The 17,975-nt window shown below is 36.9% G+C and overlaps 1 protein-coding gene across 3 annotated transcripts in view; it reads left to right on the plus strand.

Annotated features, from left to right (window-relative positions):
* The first annotated feature begins 2,194 nt into the window (after positions 1-2,194).
* The window catches only part of LOC127550597 (zinc finger protein 501-like), a 42,759-nt gene continuing 26,978 nt past the window's right edge, over positions 2,195-17,975 (plus strand). The window contains exons 1-6 of one of the 3 annotated variants that reach the window (XM_051979677.1): positions 2,195-2,281; positions 5,486-5,608; positions 6,147-6,265; positions 8,602-8,666; positions 16,141-16,267; positions 16,875-16,970. In XM_051979677.1, coding sequence (XP_051835637.1) covers positions 8,661-8,666; positions 16,141-16,267; positions 16,875-16,970 — 229 coding nt within the window. In that variant the 5' untranslated portion in view covers positions 2,195-2,281; positions 5,486-5,608; positions 6,147-6,265; positions 8,602-8,660. Of the gene's footprint in view, positions 2,282-5,485; positions 5,609-6,146; positions 6,266-8,601; positions 8,667-16,140; positions 16,268-16,874; positions 16,971-17,975 lie in introns of those variants that run through there. The other 2 variants (XM_051979676.1, XM_051979678.1) reach the window with 2 other exon arrangements.

Consider the following 17,975-nt stretch of genomic DNA (forward strand, 5'->3'; position numbering starts at 1 on the left):
AACCCTGGCTTCTGAATCTCCCCCACTGAATCCTAGTTGAGGCTCCTAGCTTATATATGCTCTCTTAAAGGTGTGAGTCTTGTAGAATTGTAGTAATTACTAAGGACATGTACTGAACTAGAGAAATGTTATGTACTATGTTAAATAAAATCAATTCCACTGACTTAGCACCTTGTTTCAAGTTCTGGCCAATAACATCTCCCGCTTTATTTTGTTTTTAGAACATAGGTGTCATGACCTCCCTAACTTCTCAAGGAGGTGAGAACTCCAAAAAAGGAGGTGATCATGCCTTCCCTGACTGCTCAAAAAAGGAGTGAAAACACCATAAAGGGAGGTGATCAAGCCTCCCTGACTGCTCAGGAAGGGTGATGAAAACACCAAAGGAAATGGGAAATAAAATCAGATTAGCGGATTTTTGAAGGGACTCACTCTTAAAACAGGTATACAGAAATTCATCAATATGGGAGGTATTATACATAATTACATAAGCACATAGCAATATAACACAGGCTAGTAGTGATGTAAGAAATAACATGAATCAATATGAGGATTTATACATGTCTGTAAGTTCTAGAAATAGTCCAAAAAGAAACTGTTGTCCATTAGTTCATGTGCCAGGAATCCAATAATTCCTGCAAGTTTTGAAGTCCTGCAATAGTCTCATATTGTGTTAGGGAACCAATGATTCCTGCAGATTTTGTTCTTAGGTCTTCTTTGTTTTGAGGTTTTTCTTGTTTTCTGTCTCTCTCTCTGATGGATAAGGCAAATACGGTTCGTTGGCACCCATCTGATTCCTTCTCTGTAGAAATATAAGCAAACCCTCTTTCCCCAAGCAGTTAGCCTATCTGGTCCCTTCCATTCATCACTTTTTGGGTCTCTCCACATTACCTGGTGATTATCTAAAGATAGTGGAGCTGCTCACACTGGACACTGCCCTTCTGATGGATTATAAAACCTGTCTGCCGGAGCCAGTGTATCTTTGTCAAAAATCAAGAAATTAATAATATAAAGAGCTAAATTTAGTAGTTCTTTAGGGTTACCTGTGGCTCCCCCTTTCTTTTGTTTTTGAAGGAGCATCTTAATGTCTCTGTTTCTCCTCTCTACTATTGCCTTGAGGATTAAAGGGTATGCCAGTGGTGTGTAAAATCTTATACTGTGTGCAAAATGTTTAGAAGTTGCAGGTCCATTATCTGTTTTTATTGCTTATGGCACACCCATAACTGCAAAAGCTTGGATAAGGAATTCAGTGACCACTCGGACTGTCTTTTTTGCTGTTGGTATTGCAAAAGTGAATCCTGAAAAGGTGTCTGCCACAACGTGGATAAAAGACAGATGACCAAAAGATTAAAATCCTTAAAACAATGTTGCTGTTACTGTATACAGTGTTCTCTTGACTGCTCATTTCACTATTTCCTGCAAGTCTTTCCATGTTTTTCTAAGATCATTGATATTTCTAAGTTTTCTAGAGGAAGTCTTTTCCACACCCTTAAAATTCCAATATTAACATAATAAACTTCTTTCTAAGTTAAGTATTTCTTATTTATACTTTATATAGCTTGTTTGTATACTTCTGTAAGCACTGTGAAGTCAGTGACTATCTTTGGCTTCTTTTTCTACCCCACCACTTAGCACAGTACCTGGTACATAGTAGGAACTTAAATGTTAATTAATTGCTTGATTGAAATTGATTAAAACTTACAATGACTTTTGAGACACATACATATCCTTGCTCCCTATTGAATACGGAGTTTCATTCGTTATATTATATCCCCAGTTTCCAGCACACAATAATCTGGCAGTTTATTGCGACATTCTATGTACTAGTTAATAGGAGCTTAATAAACGTTTTACTGAAATGTCTTAGAACATTCTATGTTCTAATTAATAGGAGCTTAATAAACGTTTATTGAAATGTCTTAGAACATTCTATGTTCTAGTTAATAGGAGCTTAATAAACGTTTTTATTGAAGTGTCTTCCAGCCTTCTGCTGAATGCTTTGTTTTAAAGCTCTTACAGCTTTAGCAGTCTATCATTCTAGAGCTCTTTCCAACTCGTAACATTCTAATAGTTAAAAGAAGAAGAAGAAGAAGAAGAAAATTCTTTCCAGCTCAGTATTTTGATGACTGGTGAATGATTTGGCCGATCCCCAAGGGGATTCGTGCAGGTAACTCAAGTTTTGCATTGTGTCTGCGCAGGCGCAATTCCTGTCTGAGTGGGAATGCGCGCGCAGCCCGATGCGGTTTGTAGGGACGTCTGTTCGGAGGCGCCTCCTTTGTCTGTGGTAAGTTCGTCCCCGGGGACCCCAAACACCAGGTAGTTAGTGGCTCAGGCATCTGACCAGCTTCCCCGCTGCCTCAGTAAGATCAGAGCAGCTCTCCGCGCTGGGGGAGGGGCCGGAGCCCAGAAGTACGAGCAAAGCCGTGCATTAAACGGACCTCGGGGGGCGCCTGACAAGCTTTCCCTTCTGCGCATGTGTTCGGCCCCGCCCACTCTCCGCCTCTTCTTTTTTCTCAGAATTTGACTCCGCCTACCTGTCACTGCATTCTTTCTTGAGAAGGTTGAGGAAAACCTTCCTTGTGGAGGGGCTGGGAGAAGAGATGGGTTTAGAAGGGCAGAATTAAAAGGGATCTTTGAGGCTTTTTTAAAAGTCCTGTGTTTTGTTCCAGCCATTTTACAGCATTCAAAACTGGAAGCCATCAAGTGTAATTGGTCTGCAATTTTGTTGTCTCCTTTGTTATCTTGAAGTATAAGCTCCTTGAGGGCAGGGGATTGTGTTTCGCAATTTTTTTTTGGTATACCTAGCGCTTAGCGTAGTGCCTGGCACATGTTTATTGATCGATTGATAGAAGAATAAATTAAAACAGAAAATGACTTAAGCTAAGTCATACAGCAAATTAGTGACAGAATTAAGATTCATTCATTAAACAAAAATTTATTAAACTCCTATCATGTTCCCAGATACTATGCTGTGGCAATGAAGAATCCTAAGATAAAAAAACAAAACAAAACAAAAAACCTCCCTGATCTGGATTTTTAATTTTTTATTTATTTTTTTTTTTTGCTGAAACAATTGGGGTTAAATGACTTGCCCAGGGTCACAAAGCCAGAAAGTGTTAAGTGTCTGAGGTCAAATTTGAACTCTGGTCCTCCTGACTTCAGGGCTGGTGCTCTATCCACTTTCCCATCTAGCTGCCTCACCTGATCTGATTTAAATATATCTTTATGTACAAAGATGAATAAATGAAGAATGATGGAAGGGGCAGGACACTAAAAACTGGGAAGAAGAACAGAAAAATTCTTGACATTTGATCCTTGAAGGAAATTAGGGAGAGTCTTAAATGAGGGAGTATTATTCTATTAGCCAACACACATTTGTTAAGCACCTACAATGTGCTAGGCATTGTACTAGGTATTGGGGTACAAAGACAAATGTGAATTTTTTTTTTTTTTGCTTAGGAGAAAGCCTTTGCAAAGATAGGGATGTAGAAATTGAAATTATATTTATGGTTATGTGTAAGTAGAATAGATTGGTTGGGATGTAGAGTTTGTAAATATGAGCAATATGTAGTAAACCTGGAAAGATAGATGGTGGTCAGATTGTAAATGATATTAAATGCCCAACAGAGAGCTTCATATTTTATCCTTGAGACAAAAGGGGTAACTAGAGATTCCTGAGCTTGAAAATGATTTGAAACTCAAAGCTTGATGATTTATGAAGCTTGGGATGAGTGGATTTTGGTTTAGTCAACAACTAATCTGCTGCTATTACTGGTCTCCTGGAGATCTCACTTTTTCTGTTTTTATTTTCTTGATGATTTTAAGGTTCAAAATATATAATGCAGCTTTATCATTTAAAAAATTATTAACTTAAGCAACTTTGTAAGGAAAAAAACCACTCTTAGTTAATCACATTTCTGTATGATCTCAAATATACATTTGTTCAAACTGATCCTGTGTGGGTCAGAAACCATTAATAAAAAAAGACTGGAGAGATCTCTAGAAGCAAAGCAAAAGTTTATTATACGTTCTCCCAAGAATCAGGGATCCTACACATCAAGCAGACAATAGAAGGGAGGAAGCACGGTAGGGGGCAGGGTCAAGGCTTTTAATCCCTAATGCAAATTCCCCCTCCCACCACTGACCCTCATCCTTATTGGCTGAGGATCTTACATTCTAAACACACGAACTACCAAGAAATTAAACTTGACCAATAATTACACAGTTTTCCCCCCATATTTGGTCGAAATAGAGAGGATAACAAGAAGGGGGCTTAAGTATGCCCTTAGGGGGATAACAGGGAGGAGACACTTTAAGTATGCCCTTGACTTAATGCTTAAAGTCCTTCAGGCCTACTCAAATTTTGAAATAGATGAAGCCTTACTCGATTTTCACAACTGTCTTGAAAGATCTCACCTTATCTCGTTCAATCCCTACAAACAGTATACTATAATGATTATTATTATTACACATTGTTATTAATGTAGCATGGAGTAGTTTATTGAGAGACAATCTTGGAGTTAGGAAGACTTGGGTTTAAGTCCTGCTTCGGACACATAATGTCATGGTCAGCCTGGGAAAAATATTTTAACATTTCAGAGTGATAGGCACTTTTCCTAAGACTGTAAGTTGTTGACAAGATAATGTATATGTTTGTCATTTTTCATAATCATGAAGCAAAATGCAGTTAGTCTGGTTATTCCCATTGTGTTGCTAGTTTTTTCCATTTTTTTTATCATTATAAAAATGGCTTCTCTGTGACTATCCTTGTATAAATTATGTGCTTCTAGCATAAAGACTTACATAATCCTACAGTTTTTTGTAATTCATTTCTCTTGATATATCAACAGTCATTAGGAAATTTTGCTAAAGACTTCACTTTTAGCAAACAAATTCCCATAGATAGTGTTCCTATTGACTTAGGAATTTAAAATGTTTGTAGTTTTTCTCAACTAAAGGAGAATTACTTCCCAGATAGTGACTTTATTAATTACAATTAAGAAAAATTTCACATACCTAAAACCTCTATAATATACACAATTTGTTAGTGACTAATATACACATACACATATATTTTCTTTCTCTCTTTATCGTTTAAATAAGATACTTATCTTCCTAGCCAGGGATGAAGGTGAGGATCTGAAGGGTAGGAGGAGACGAGAATTCAGTACAATATTCAGAGTCCTGTGCTGGAAATTGTACAAGATACCTTTATGAATGAGGAAAGTCATCCTTGCCTTCATAGAACAAACAATCTAGTAGGGGAATACAACACATAATTAAAATAGTATGGTAGTGCATAAATTGAAACAAAGTACTATGCTTGGATATGACTTCAAATGCAGTCCATTTGGCCCTAGGAACCTATATTTGACAGAAGTAATAATAATGACATCTAATATATCTGTGCCATTGTAAAGTTTATAAACCATTTCCCTCAAATAAACCATATGCTAGATAATATAAATATTATTTTCTTAATTTTCAGATTAAGAAAAATGAGGCTCCAAGAAGATGCTACACATCTAATAAGTGTCAGAGTTAGGATTTGAATCTATGTCTCCTGTCTCCAGATTTGGTGTTCTTGCCAGTACATCATGTTGCCTTTCAGGTATTTATTGAGCAAATTATCCAACTTTCATTCTCTATAGAATTCTTGGTTTAAGAAAGGCAGTGACCTAATGGTCCTAAAGAGAAGCCTGTCTCCTTTGTGTGGTTGGAGACTATTCCTATCATGTGCTAATTTGGAAAGTAAAGTGGTACTAGATTTTAAAGGGCCTTGAATGCTAAGATATTAGTAGTTTGGATTTTAGACTTTATATAGTATAGAGCAGAGAAATAATATGGATAATCTGGCAATAAGTAGTATAAAGAATGCATTGGATAGGGAGAGTGTAAAAGTGGCAAAATTTGTTAGGAGGCTTTTTCAGTAAATCAGGCATAGTGGATAGTGGTAAGGTCCTATGAGGGTGAGGGAAGCAGGAATAGATATAGTAGAAAAATACATATAGCAGGATAGACTATAGAAAAAACAAAATGTGATGATAAAATTGACAAAATTTGCTAGGTGATTAGATATGAGTGGTAGGGATGAAGTTGAAGTTATTGAGTTCCTCCTGTTGCCTCTAATTGGTATCTTTGATCCACAGGGTTCCTCAATAGAATGTTCAAGCTCCAAGTCTGAATGATTGATCTCAGCTTTCTCCTAGGGATGCAGATTTAAATTCCAGAGTAAAATTCCCATCTGGAGAGGATGCCCCTGAATAAGGTAATGAGAAATGTTGCTGGGCTTAATGTGTGAGATTCAAAAACAGATATCATTTTCTAACAGAGAAAATAGGGAAAAGAAAGCATTTTTAAATTCTCAGTATATTCCCTATGTTTTATTGCATTGTTATAATAACTACTAATAATGGTAACTAATTTTGTTTTTTAACTATAATTATTGTTATATATATACATATATAATGTATAATGTATAAATATAATATATAAAAAGCAAAATTACAAAGTTCAAAGACCTTAGAAACAATTTAATCCAACTTGTGCTTGAATAGATCTCCAATGAATGGTCATCAGTCTTCTACTTAAAGATCTCCAATGAAGGGGAATCCATTAATTCTCAAAGCTTTGCATTCACTTTTGGATACTTTTTGTTGTTAGGAAGTTCTTCATCCAAGGTCTGTCTCGCTTTCTAATTCTCTTTTTGGAGACAGATATGACAAGTCAAATCTGCTTTCTCCATAACAGCTCTTCATACATATTTGAAGTCTTCTCTCATTCAGGTTATACTAGTCCTCATGTGGCATGATGTCCACTCTCCTCCTCATGAACATTCTTTTCTGGATACTCCACCTTATCAATATGGACACATTGTTAAAAGCAAAATGTTAAATAGCAGTAGGACTAGGAATGGATTTCTGGGAAAATTTACTATAAATCTTCACTTAAATTGATAGGGAGCCATTAATGACAACTACACTGTGGTAATTCATCTTGTTCTGAATTCATCTAACTATAGTATTGTATAGCCCATATTTATCCATCTTGTCTTAAATTTTGTCAAATACATGGCTAAAATCTGATTGTGGCATTTCTGTGATCTACCGGTTTAATAATCTTTTTAAAAAAAGATAGAAAAGTTAGTTTGTCCTGATCTATTTTTTCAAAGAAATGATGTCTCACTGCTTCTATTTTAAAATGCTATGAAACCATCCCTTTAATAATAGACATGTTATTTTATATATTCTTTCACTGGCTATTCTTTGCTTCCTTCCCTATGTAGACATTTTGATTGATCAGCTCATCTTTACCAGTTCTATGCTAACTTCTACTCTGGAATCCCTTGAGCCCTATCCTAATATTAATCATGCCTTGAAAAATCCCAAGCCTAGATTAAAAGAATTTTTGTTTTGTTTTAATGAGCCAATATCCTCCTCAATATCACCCTCCCTTACCCCCAAATAAAAGCACAAAAAAAGCAAACCCAATACAAATATGTATAGCCACCCAAAACAAATGTCTTCCTTGGTCATATTTTTAAAATATTTATCTCACTCTGCATTCTGAGCCCTTCTCTTTACCAGGAGATGGGTAACATATTTCATTATTAATCCTCTGGAATTCTGGTATGATCATTAAGAGTTAAACATAAAAATATTCCACCCTACTCATGTCATAACTTATTCATCCATTCTGCAATTTATGGATACCCTCTCCGATTTGCCACCTCAAAAAAAAAGGTTAGAAATATTTTATATCGAGTTTGTTTTGCTTCAAATTAATCCTTCTCTTTATCCTTCCTCTAATTCCCCCTTTTCCCTTATCCCCTTTTCCTCCCATTTCCTTTTTGAGTGAAAGTTATTTCTATACTCAGTTTTTATGTATATTCTTTTATTTTTTGACCATGAACTAGATAAGTTGAGATCTTTCAAGACAGTTGTGAAAATCGAGTAAGGCTTCATCTATTTCAAAGTTTGAGTAGACCTGAAGGACTTTAAGCATTAAGTCAAGGGCATACTTAAAGTGTCTCCTCCCTGCTATTCTCCTAAGGGCATACTGAAAGTCTCCTCCCTGCCATCCTTTTAAGGGCATACTTAAAGCCCCCTCCCTGTTATCCCCCTAAGGCATACTTAAGTCCCCTTCTTGTTATCCTCCTTATTTCAACCAAATATGGGCAACTATGTATTATTGGTCAAGTTAAATTTCTTGGGTACTTCCCGCATTTAGAATGTAAGATCCTCAGCCAATAAGGATGAGGGTCAGTGGTGGGAGGGGGAATTTGCATTAGGTATTAAAAGCATTCACCCTGCCCCCTATGTACTTCCTCCCTTCTACTGTCTGCATGATGTGTGGGATGCCTGATTCCCGAGAGAACATATAAACTTTGCTTTGCTTCTAGAGATCTCTCCAGCTTTTTTATTAAATGGTTTCTGACCCACACAACCAGTTGCGTTGGGAGTGTCAGCTCATCCTCTCCACCTCCTCCTTATTTGTATGGATATCAACTTGTATATCTTGATTACTGAGATAACTTTCTTTTCCCTCCCATCCTACTCCTCATCCCTAATGTAGTCTTCTTCTGTCTTTCTTTTTTTTCTTAAGCTCTTCAAAACCGAATCACTCCCAGACTTGGTCTGGTTTTATTCTCTCAATGGACCCTGATGATGGTAAGATTAAAAAGAGACACATATCATCTCCCCATATTTAAATATAAATAATTTATCTTTCTTAGCCCTTTATCACTGTTTATTCAGATTTGCCTTTTTATATTTCTCTTTTTTTTCTATTGGAAATCCCTTATTTCATTAAAAATCCACTTTTTCCTCTGTAGCATTATTTTTAATTTTGCTGTATAATTTTCTTGATTGTGATCCCACATTTTATATCTTCTGGAATATCATATTCTAAGTTCTCTCTTCCTTTATAAATGGTGGTTGCTAAATTATGTGTAATCCTGATCCTGATTGTGACTACTTGGTACTGTTGACTTTCTGGCTGCTGTCAGTATTTTTCTTTTACTTAGAAGCTTTGGATTTGGGCTGTGATCAGTTCTGGAAGTTTTCATTTTGAAGTTTCTTGTATGGGGTCACTGATCAATTCCTTCTATTTCTTCTTTCACAGTTTCTTAAAATAGGATGTCTAGACTCTTTTTTGGTCATGATGTTCAGGTAGTCTGGTGTTTCTTAAATTTTTTCTCCTAGATCTGTTTTCCAGGTCAGTTGTTTTTGCTCTGCAATAACTTTTAGTTTCTTCTATTTTTTTTTTTCACTTTTTGGATTTTGTTTTACTATTGCTTGTTGTCCATGTATAATAACCTGTATCAAATTTCTTGCCTTCTCAGGCAGCTCTTACTTGAGTGGTAAAAAGAAGAGAGAGAAAATTTGGAACTAAAAATTTAAAAATTGAATGTGAAATTGTTTTTACACATAATTGGGGAAAGATAAAATGCTAAATAAAATATTGCTTGTTGACTAATAAACTCATTTGATTTAGTTCATCCTAATTTTCAGGGAATTGTTTGGGTCATTGTGATGCAGTTAGTGGCAGTGCAAAGAGTTGTGGGAATCCCCTCTGGTCGATGCAGGTCAAACGTGAAAGAATTCACAAACCCAAAAAGTCTGATTGGCAAAAGGGAAGTTTATTGTTGGCACTGAGAAGCCAGTTTAGTTAGGCAAAGGCCTAGCAAAATGGCAAGGCCCTGTAAGAAAAATAGAGATTATCACTGAGAAGAGGGAATCATCACAGCCAGCAAGACTCCTGGTAGGTAGTTGTGCCAAAAATGAGAGATCCCTTGGCAAAGCATAATCCTACTTCGGACTTCTGCAGAGATTTGGAGTTCAAAATGGTCATTTTATGGGAAGGCTGGGGATAGGGCTTCCATTGAATGAAACTCCTTCAATGTTGTCACTGTCCCCAGGCCTAGATTTCCACTTGATGAGACCACTTAAGTTCTCAGCTACTGGGAGTGGTCCTAGGCTAATCTATTGAATAGAAATATCAGGTCCAGATCTCCAGCTGAATGGGACCATTTAACTGCCCTGAAGGGTGGGTCTCTGTCAGGCCAGTTTCAGAGCTCACTCCCATGGCTTCTTCCCCCAGAATCAGGGGGACAGTTTCAGGTTTCACCTTCATCAGTTGTACCTCTTATATCTTTCATAACAAGGTATTCTATTCTACTTCCATTCTAATCTTCCATACCTCTCATTTCTTTTCCAATTTTTTTCTTAAACCCTTTTATTCTATTTATTAAAAAACATCTTTTAACTCCTGCTCCATTTTTTCCGGGAATTCTAGTTGTATGTGTGCTGAAACTGTGGGGGGGTGTGGAAGCGGGGGGGGGGGGGGGGAAGGGGGGGGAATTGAGGCTTTATTTGTAGATGTTTTTGGCATCATTTTTTTATTGTATTTGTGTCCAGTGTTTCCTTGTCACCAGTGGAGTTTTTTTGTTTGTTTCCTCAGTTTTTCAACCTACTTACTGATTTTCAGACTTGATATTAGTGTTGAGGTTCAAAGGAGACCCCAAAAATATTGGGTTCCAGGCCAGTGTCAGGAGGTATTTCAAAAGAATTTGTAGTCTTGGATCCATCTCCAAGTCAGGGGACAAAGTTTATTCTACTTGTAATGCTAGTTGAAGGAGGCTAAGTTTCAAAAGAATTTAGCAAAGAACCAGGAACAAAAACATAAATTTATAGGAAAAAGATAGATCAGGTGCTTTATGCCATTAATATGCTAATTATATGGCTTAGAGGTAGAATTGAAGAGTATCTTAGTGGTAGAGTTGAGGAGTGTTGAATTCTGTGGCTTAGAAGTAGAGCTGCACCTCTTTGTTGAATTCTGTGGCTTAGATTGCCTCAGAAACTTTGTTATTACCGACCACCAGATTGTTCTTTGATAGCCCGTCTTGTTTGTGGAACTACTGCACTCCCAAGGCCAGGTAGCCTTTGGGTTATTGGTACATCCTCCCTGGGAACTACACTACATCCTTCCCCGCTTAAGCAACGGGGACCCAAAATCATTTGGGGCAAAGAGATAAAAATCTCATCTTCTGGAGCTGCTTTAGGCTATTAAAGGCCCTGTGTGGCTGAATCCAGACTAAAGAGAGAAGACATGTGTTTTGAAGATGATGGCAGTGGCATCCAGGGGGTGCTGAAGCTCAGAACGAGGTAACAGATGGTAACAAGTAGTTGGAAATTCAAGACCTGGAGACTAAAAGAGACAAAGCTCATGAAAAGGTTGAATAACAGGCGACAGAGAAACATGAATAACAATGTCCTTGCAAGTAGAGGCTTTCTACTCCTAGGCTAAAAGACTTGGGAGGGTCATTTATTAAAAGACATGTTTCTACCACAGGACACTTAGCACAAACAGATATCATTTTCACAGTAGTAACAAACTTGAATGAAATCAACTTTTTCATTGATGTAACATAAAATATCCTATTAAGTTGCATTCCTCTAAGAAACCTGATTGCACTAAGATTCTTTTCTCTAAACCATACTGAAGTTTCAGATTTTGTTTTAATAATCATTGGAGTAACAGTTAAGCCTCATAGACAGTGTCTATTTAGGGACCTAATTTCATACAGGTTTATAATTAGTAACAGGCAAATGACTAGGCCAAATACTCATTTAATGCCAATTATTTAGGAAATCATGACTATATATTTTCAGATTGAAAACAAGACTTGTATTGTGTTCGTGTCTTCTACTGACCACTTGCTCTGATTATAGAAATATGCTATAAGAGGAAAAAGCAGGGACATGATTATAATAGCATCAAAACAGGTCCTTCAGGCTTCAACCTGAGAACACATACATGCAATTACTAATTCTACCTCATAACCAGTTCTCAAATTGTAGATTATTGACTTAATGATCACACCCAAATTCAGAACTCAAAAGAATGTGAGTTACAGTCCCAAGAGATTTTATCTCTAATAGAAAATTTTACTAATCATTGCTTAAGGCTAGATATGTTATTTTTACTCTCATGAAGTTGCAATAATCGATATCATAGATTCTTAATAAATACATTCCTTGTTTGGGAACTATTCATCCCAAATAAGCTTATTTGCCTAGATGGTTTAAAGAAAACTGGCAAGCTTATAAATTAAAAGGAGTTGACAAAGACCCCAGAAAAGGGGCTAAGCTTCTATTGCCTACCCCAACTATTGGCTTCCCTAGGCTTCCTCAACTCTGTGAAGGGGGGGAAAGGGTACTGCATACTCTCACACTGAAGGTGAATTGATAAGGCTTTCTTTCACCTCATCCCTCTTGTTCCATATAGAAATTACCAATTTTGGTTTAACATGATGACATTAACTCCAAATAACTTAGTTAACAATCTTAGAATTTTCATAAGTAATAGCCAAATACTTTTAGCTGTAATTTCCTCTTAATTTTCTAGCAAAGGTGGAAATACCTAATTCCTAAATTACATTTTATTAAACAGGACTAACAAGCCTGATAAAATAAATAAACTTTTCACCTTCTTTTAGTTCAGTTTATTCTGTCCCCAAGCTATTGTAGCTTTGGAAGTTCTCAAGTTCCAGTTTCCCTTCTTGTTTCCTTAAATAAGTTTTCCTTTTGTTTTAGGGAGAAAACAAGAAAATTCTTAAAATTGAGATAGAACAGAACCTATTACAAAAATGAACAGGAGCCTCATATAATTTACAGTCAAGTTTATGATTTTTAACATATATACTACTTTAAAAAGTTATTTTAAAATTGATTTAATTTTAGTTCATGTGATTTCCTAAATTCTAATTAAATGTTTCAGTCAAACTGAATTACCATTTGGTTATTTTCCAATTCACACAAGCTAGTTCTTTTTTGTGAACCAGGAAAGGATTAAATGCTCGTTTTTACTGACAGGGACCCCAGAACTCTGACTCCCATAATGCAAAAGCAGGCTGTTTGTTGTCAGTTTTTCTTCACAACAACAACCATTATTATTTCTCTATGCAAATCAAAAAATTGGGCAGAGATAAAATAATTTGCCACAAATTAATAACTAATACATTTCTGCAACTAAAACAGAGAATGGCGGGCTTTCTAAATTAGGAGGCTGAATGACTTTCCCACCTCACAATGCCATGTTTGGTGCTGCCAGGGGCACCCGGATTCTTCCCAAATAGTTGCTGGACAGATCTTCCTGAAGGCTGGGATGACCAGTGCCAGGATCTCCTTTTGATGGGAGTTTCAGGTGCTAGGGCTCAGGGAACGCTGACCCCCCACTTTACCCCTATCCTCCCTGGTTTGGGGAGGTACTTGGGCAAGGTGTGTGGAGTCCCTACTGCTGTTGCTGCTTTCCTCATTTCTACTGGTGGGGCAGAATGGTGGGGCAGAATTTGAGTTTCTCTACAGTTCTTCAGCATTCTCTTTTTAAAATCTGATCTGAGATGAGAGGGGCTATTGTGGAGTAAGGTTGTGGAGAGGATCCCTTAATACCTTCTGGGGGGCTTTCCCTTTTCAGCATCTAATTTCCTTTCCCAGTGGAGAAGAAGGGGACTCTGAACAAGATAGGGCTCAAGGAAGGATTACCAGAAAGTTGCATTTACCAATTTTTTTTTCTATTTTATTCTTTCAGAATGGGGTAAGTTCCTGCAATTATCCCCAGTGTGTCAGCGTTTTTTTTCCTTGCAATCTTAAAATGATTAATTGCCAAACTCCTTTTAAAACCTTGAGAATCTACTATTATTTTAAGAGTTCTATAATTTTAATTATCTTTTTTTCTGTAGTCCCCAGTGTGATCAGAGCTGGGGTCCACAGTAAAAAAAAGTTAGGCTTTTTTCTTTTTAAGGAAGAATAAAGAATGTTAAGAAATCTTTCCCAGTATTCTAAGTACAGCACAGAAGATTTTTCTTGTTGGCTGTATTTTAAATCTATGCAGGTTACAAAATCTAGCCCATAGAACAAACTTGACACATATATGACATAGACATTCTGCACAAAGGTGAAAACACAGAAAAATTGACATGGAAGAGGACTGTCCCATCTTTGCCAAAAGCCCTAAAATAGCTCCTTACCTCCTCCTGCATCCCAGGGAAGGTGAAAAAGTGGCAGAGATTCCCTGGTTAGAAGTATACTAAGAATTACAAGAACTCCCAAGATCAGGATCTCCAGTCAAAGAAAGTTTGCTGAGCGTGGAGCTCCTACCAACCCAGACAAGCCTTCTTAGAGGTTGGAAGTACCTCAGCTAGAGAATAGATGTAGAGAAGAAAGTGGGGCTCACCTTGATAAAGAGGAAATAAAGCCAGGGGAGACCAGACTGTCTCCATATGGGCCCCCAAATGTTGGAGTTCAAAGGAGATCCTAAAAAGGTTGGAGTTCCAGGCCAGTGTCATGAGGTGTCTCAAAAGAATTTGTAGACTTGGACCCATCTCCAAGTCAAGGGACGAAGTTATAATTGTAACTCCAATTGAAGTGGGATAAGTTCCAAAAGAACTAGGTGCAAGAAGATAAATTTATAGGAATAAGATAGAAAGACCAGGTACTTCATATCACTGAAGTGCTAATTTATGGTTTAGAGGTAGAACTGAGGTCTTAGAGGTGGAGTTGGGGAATATTGAATTCTATGGCTTAGAAGTGGTGTCGCACCCCATTATTGAATTCTGTAGCTTAGATTATCTCAGAAATTTACTGTATAGCATGCTCAAACATTATCACTGACCAACAGAACAGTTATGTGAAACTACAGCACTCCCAAGGCCAGGTAGCCTTAGGGTTATTGCTATATCCTCTTTGGAAGTTGCACTACTGGGCTCTCTGGCACTTCTGGAAAAAAGGTCTGGGCTTATCCTGTTGCAACATTCTTGGGTTATTAAGTGTTGAAATTTTCAAGAATCTCAGGGGCAGGTTGATGATATGCAAGCTTTCAGTGATCCCACAGTGGTCTGACCCAAGGAAAAGTCTAATTAGTGCTTCTCTGGTCTGAGCAAGTTTCTGACCTGGGCTTGGGTTTGTATAAAAGTAGATTGCTTCTGGAGTTCCTCCTTTTAACCATGTGTAAAGCTGTCTTGATTTAAAGTGGCAGAATTATAAGTTTCATTTTGTAAACTACATGATGAAAGTGCTTTGATCTTAGGGTCTGAGCTACTACAGCTCTGCTGCTGTTGTTGGTTTCCTCCTTTCTTGATACACTTCCTGGGACTCCTTACTGAGAAATACTGCCCTCACATACAAGTTCCCTTCTCAGTCTGCCTTGAATCTGTGACCCAGAACTAGGTAATAGAAGACAAAATTGCTAGTTTGTATCTGTCCCCCACTGAGTGCTCTCTTATAAATCTGAAACTTCCTCTTGCCCTGATTGACAGACTCTCTCAGGATACTGGAGTGCTTGGTGTACAGCATGCTCCTGATCAAACCAGTCTCAAGGGTCCTGCTATCCAAACAGCTCTCCCTATACAAAGCTGGGTTGTTCAAATGATTTGTTATGATTTTTCCTAGTTTTCCCCATCAGCATTTGGGCTGGTGTTTGGAAAACTTTGTGGAGTAGAGCTCATCACTCTGCCCCATACCACTCCTTCATCTTGACTCCACTTCCTAATTCTCCAGTTCAGAGCAAAATAACCATACTGTGACTTTTCTTTTACTTGACTAGATTTGATCTGGAGTATCTTTATTTATTTTGATTTTATTCTGATTTTTAATTGTCACTAGAAAAGATAAACATTTTATCTTATCAATCTTGATTTCAGACAAAAATAAAAATGGAAGAGAGTGAGAGAGATAAGCAAGGAAACTATCATATGTTTAAAGATTACAGAAGTAATGAAATGATATCATTATGAATTATATATGTTCTGAATGGCATAGAACCTAAGTTCTTAAAGGAAAAACTAATTGAAATTATACAAAGACCCAGGTTGTAAGACTAATTATAATGAACTTCAGTGTGCCTCTTTCCAGTGTAGATAAATGTAATAAAAAAATAAAAAAGAACAAGTTAAAAGCTCATAACAGAATATTAACAAGATTAGATATAACTTATGACAATTATTAACCATCCAAAGGAGTAAACTATTTTTTCCAACATTGTACAATACTTTTAAAAAATAATTCATAAATAAATGTAGACAGACAGAAATAGTAAATATATTTTATATACTATTATACAATAAAATTAACTTTAATATTTCAGGAATCCTTGACATTCAAAGATGTGGCAGTGGATTTCACCCAGGAGGAGTGGGGACAACTGGATCCTGCTCAGAGAAATCTGTATAGGGAGGTGATGTTGGAGAACTACAGGAACCTGATTTTTCTAGGTAAGAGCAGTTTCTCCCCATGATCTTCCTATATGAGTTTCTTTGATTTCTCCATTGTTAAAAACTGTGGAGCTTCTGGATTGATAAACTAAGTTATGTGTTTGTTTGGGTTTATTTGGTGTGGGAACTAAAGATTCTTAATTAATTTGAAAGGGCTTTGTTTTATGGAACCATATGTGACTATTTCATTGTGCTGTACTTAAACATATATCCTGTATATGTACATTTTTTACCTACTTCCCTAGGTGAAGATTTTCCTCAAAGTCCCACTTCAAACATCTATAAATGTGGGAGTCTCCCATTCTTTTAACAAGGAGAGAGATTTATGAGTCAAATTCTATTCCTGAGTAAAGATCATCCTTTCCTCTCCCATTCTTTTAACAAGGAGAGAGATTTATGAGCCAAATTATATTCATGAGTAAAGATCATCTTTTCCTCTCTCTTTTCAGCAGCAGAATGATGAGTACTGTTGAAGAGTTTTTTATATGACTCCGGGGCTTTCAAGTATAGTTACTTGTCTTTTCTGAAGGGGAAAGGATCAGAATTGAATTCTGAAATGATTTTATCCCTCCACAAATAGCTGTTTTCCATTTATTTTCCTTTTCAGGTTATCCTTTTTCCAAACCTGATATGATCTCCCAGTTGGAGCAAGGGGAAGAGCCATGGATCCTAGAAAGAGAAAATTCAAAGTGCACCTATATAGGTGAGTGAGTAAAGATTATCTCAGAAGGTCACTCGGGAAATGTGTACTAGGAAACCCTCTTCAGAGTGCCCTCTCTCTACCCACAAAACTCTGAAGCCAATAGAAAAGAGTTGCTATCCAAACAACTCTCCTCTCTGAATCCCATCCTTTTCTATCTCATCTGAAACAATGATCTCATGAATATTCTTTTTTTCCTTTAGTGTCATTGTTCTCTTCCTTTTCATTGGCTCTTTCCCTTCTGTCTTCAAATTTGAATATATCTGACCTTTATCTTAAAAGAAAGGAAAACAAAAAAACTCTCTTGCCCCTTAACTCCCTCCAGATTTTTCCTTTTTACTCTCTTTTTTACTTCAGATTTACTCCTTTTTCTCAACTGTATTGTTTACATCTGCTGCTTCCATCTCCCTTACTGAAATTCTAACACCTATTCCCACTACTGTGTAACATCTTCTCTGGAAGATTAACACTTACAGTCTTTTTTTCAGTCTTAATGATTCTTAAAATCAGTGCCTAATTTGAAGATACATCCTTTATTGAATTCTCTGATTTTTTTAGCCTTTTTGTACAATCTGAATTTTCTCTTCTTAACTGTTTTCCTGTCACAAACTGTGAGTTCTCTCAGTGATCTCCCCTGCTCCTTGCTCTTCTCCTCCTAGAGCTAGAAGGTACATGGAAGACACCACTGAGGAACATAAAAGAAACTTTCTGGACTAGCATAGAGAGAATGCACCTTCAGGGTAGTATAGGCTAGTTAGTTTGGTTAGAGAGAGTAAAGCAAATTAGGACTTAAAAGGTGGGCAAAAGAGTTTAGAATTCTAAGCAAAGAAGTTAAATGAGGAACTGTCTGTGTTACTTATTTTCCCCCTGCCTGAAACATTCTTCCTCTTCACTTTCATTTCATGGATTCCCTAGTTTGCTTCAAGTCTTAGCTACCCGTATATACTCTAGTATAAGCCGACCCGAATATAAGCCGAGGCCCCTAATTTTAACCCACAAATCTGGGAA

This window comes from Antechinus flavipes, chromosome 2, assembly GCF_016432865.1.
Source record: "Antechinus flavipes isolate AdamAnt ecotype Samford, QLD, Australia chromosome 2, AdamAnt_v2, whole genome shotgun sequence".
Classification (NCBI taxonomy): domain Eukaryota; kingdom Metazoa; phylum Chordata; class Mammalia; order Dasyuromorphia; family Dasyuridae; genus Antechinus; species Antechinus flavipes.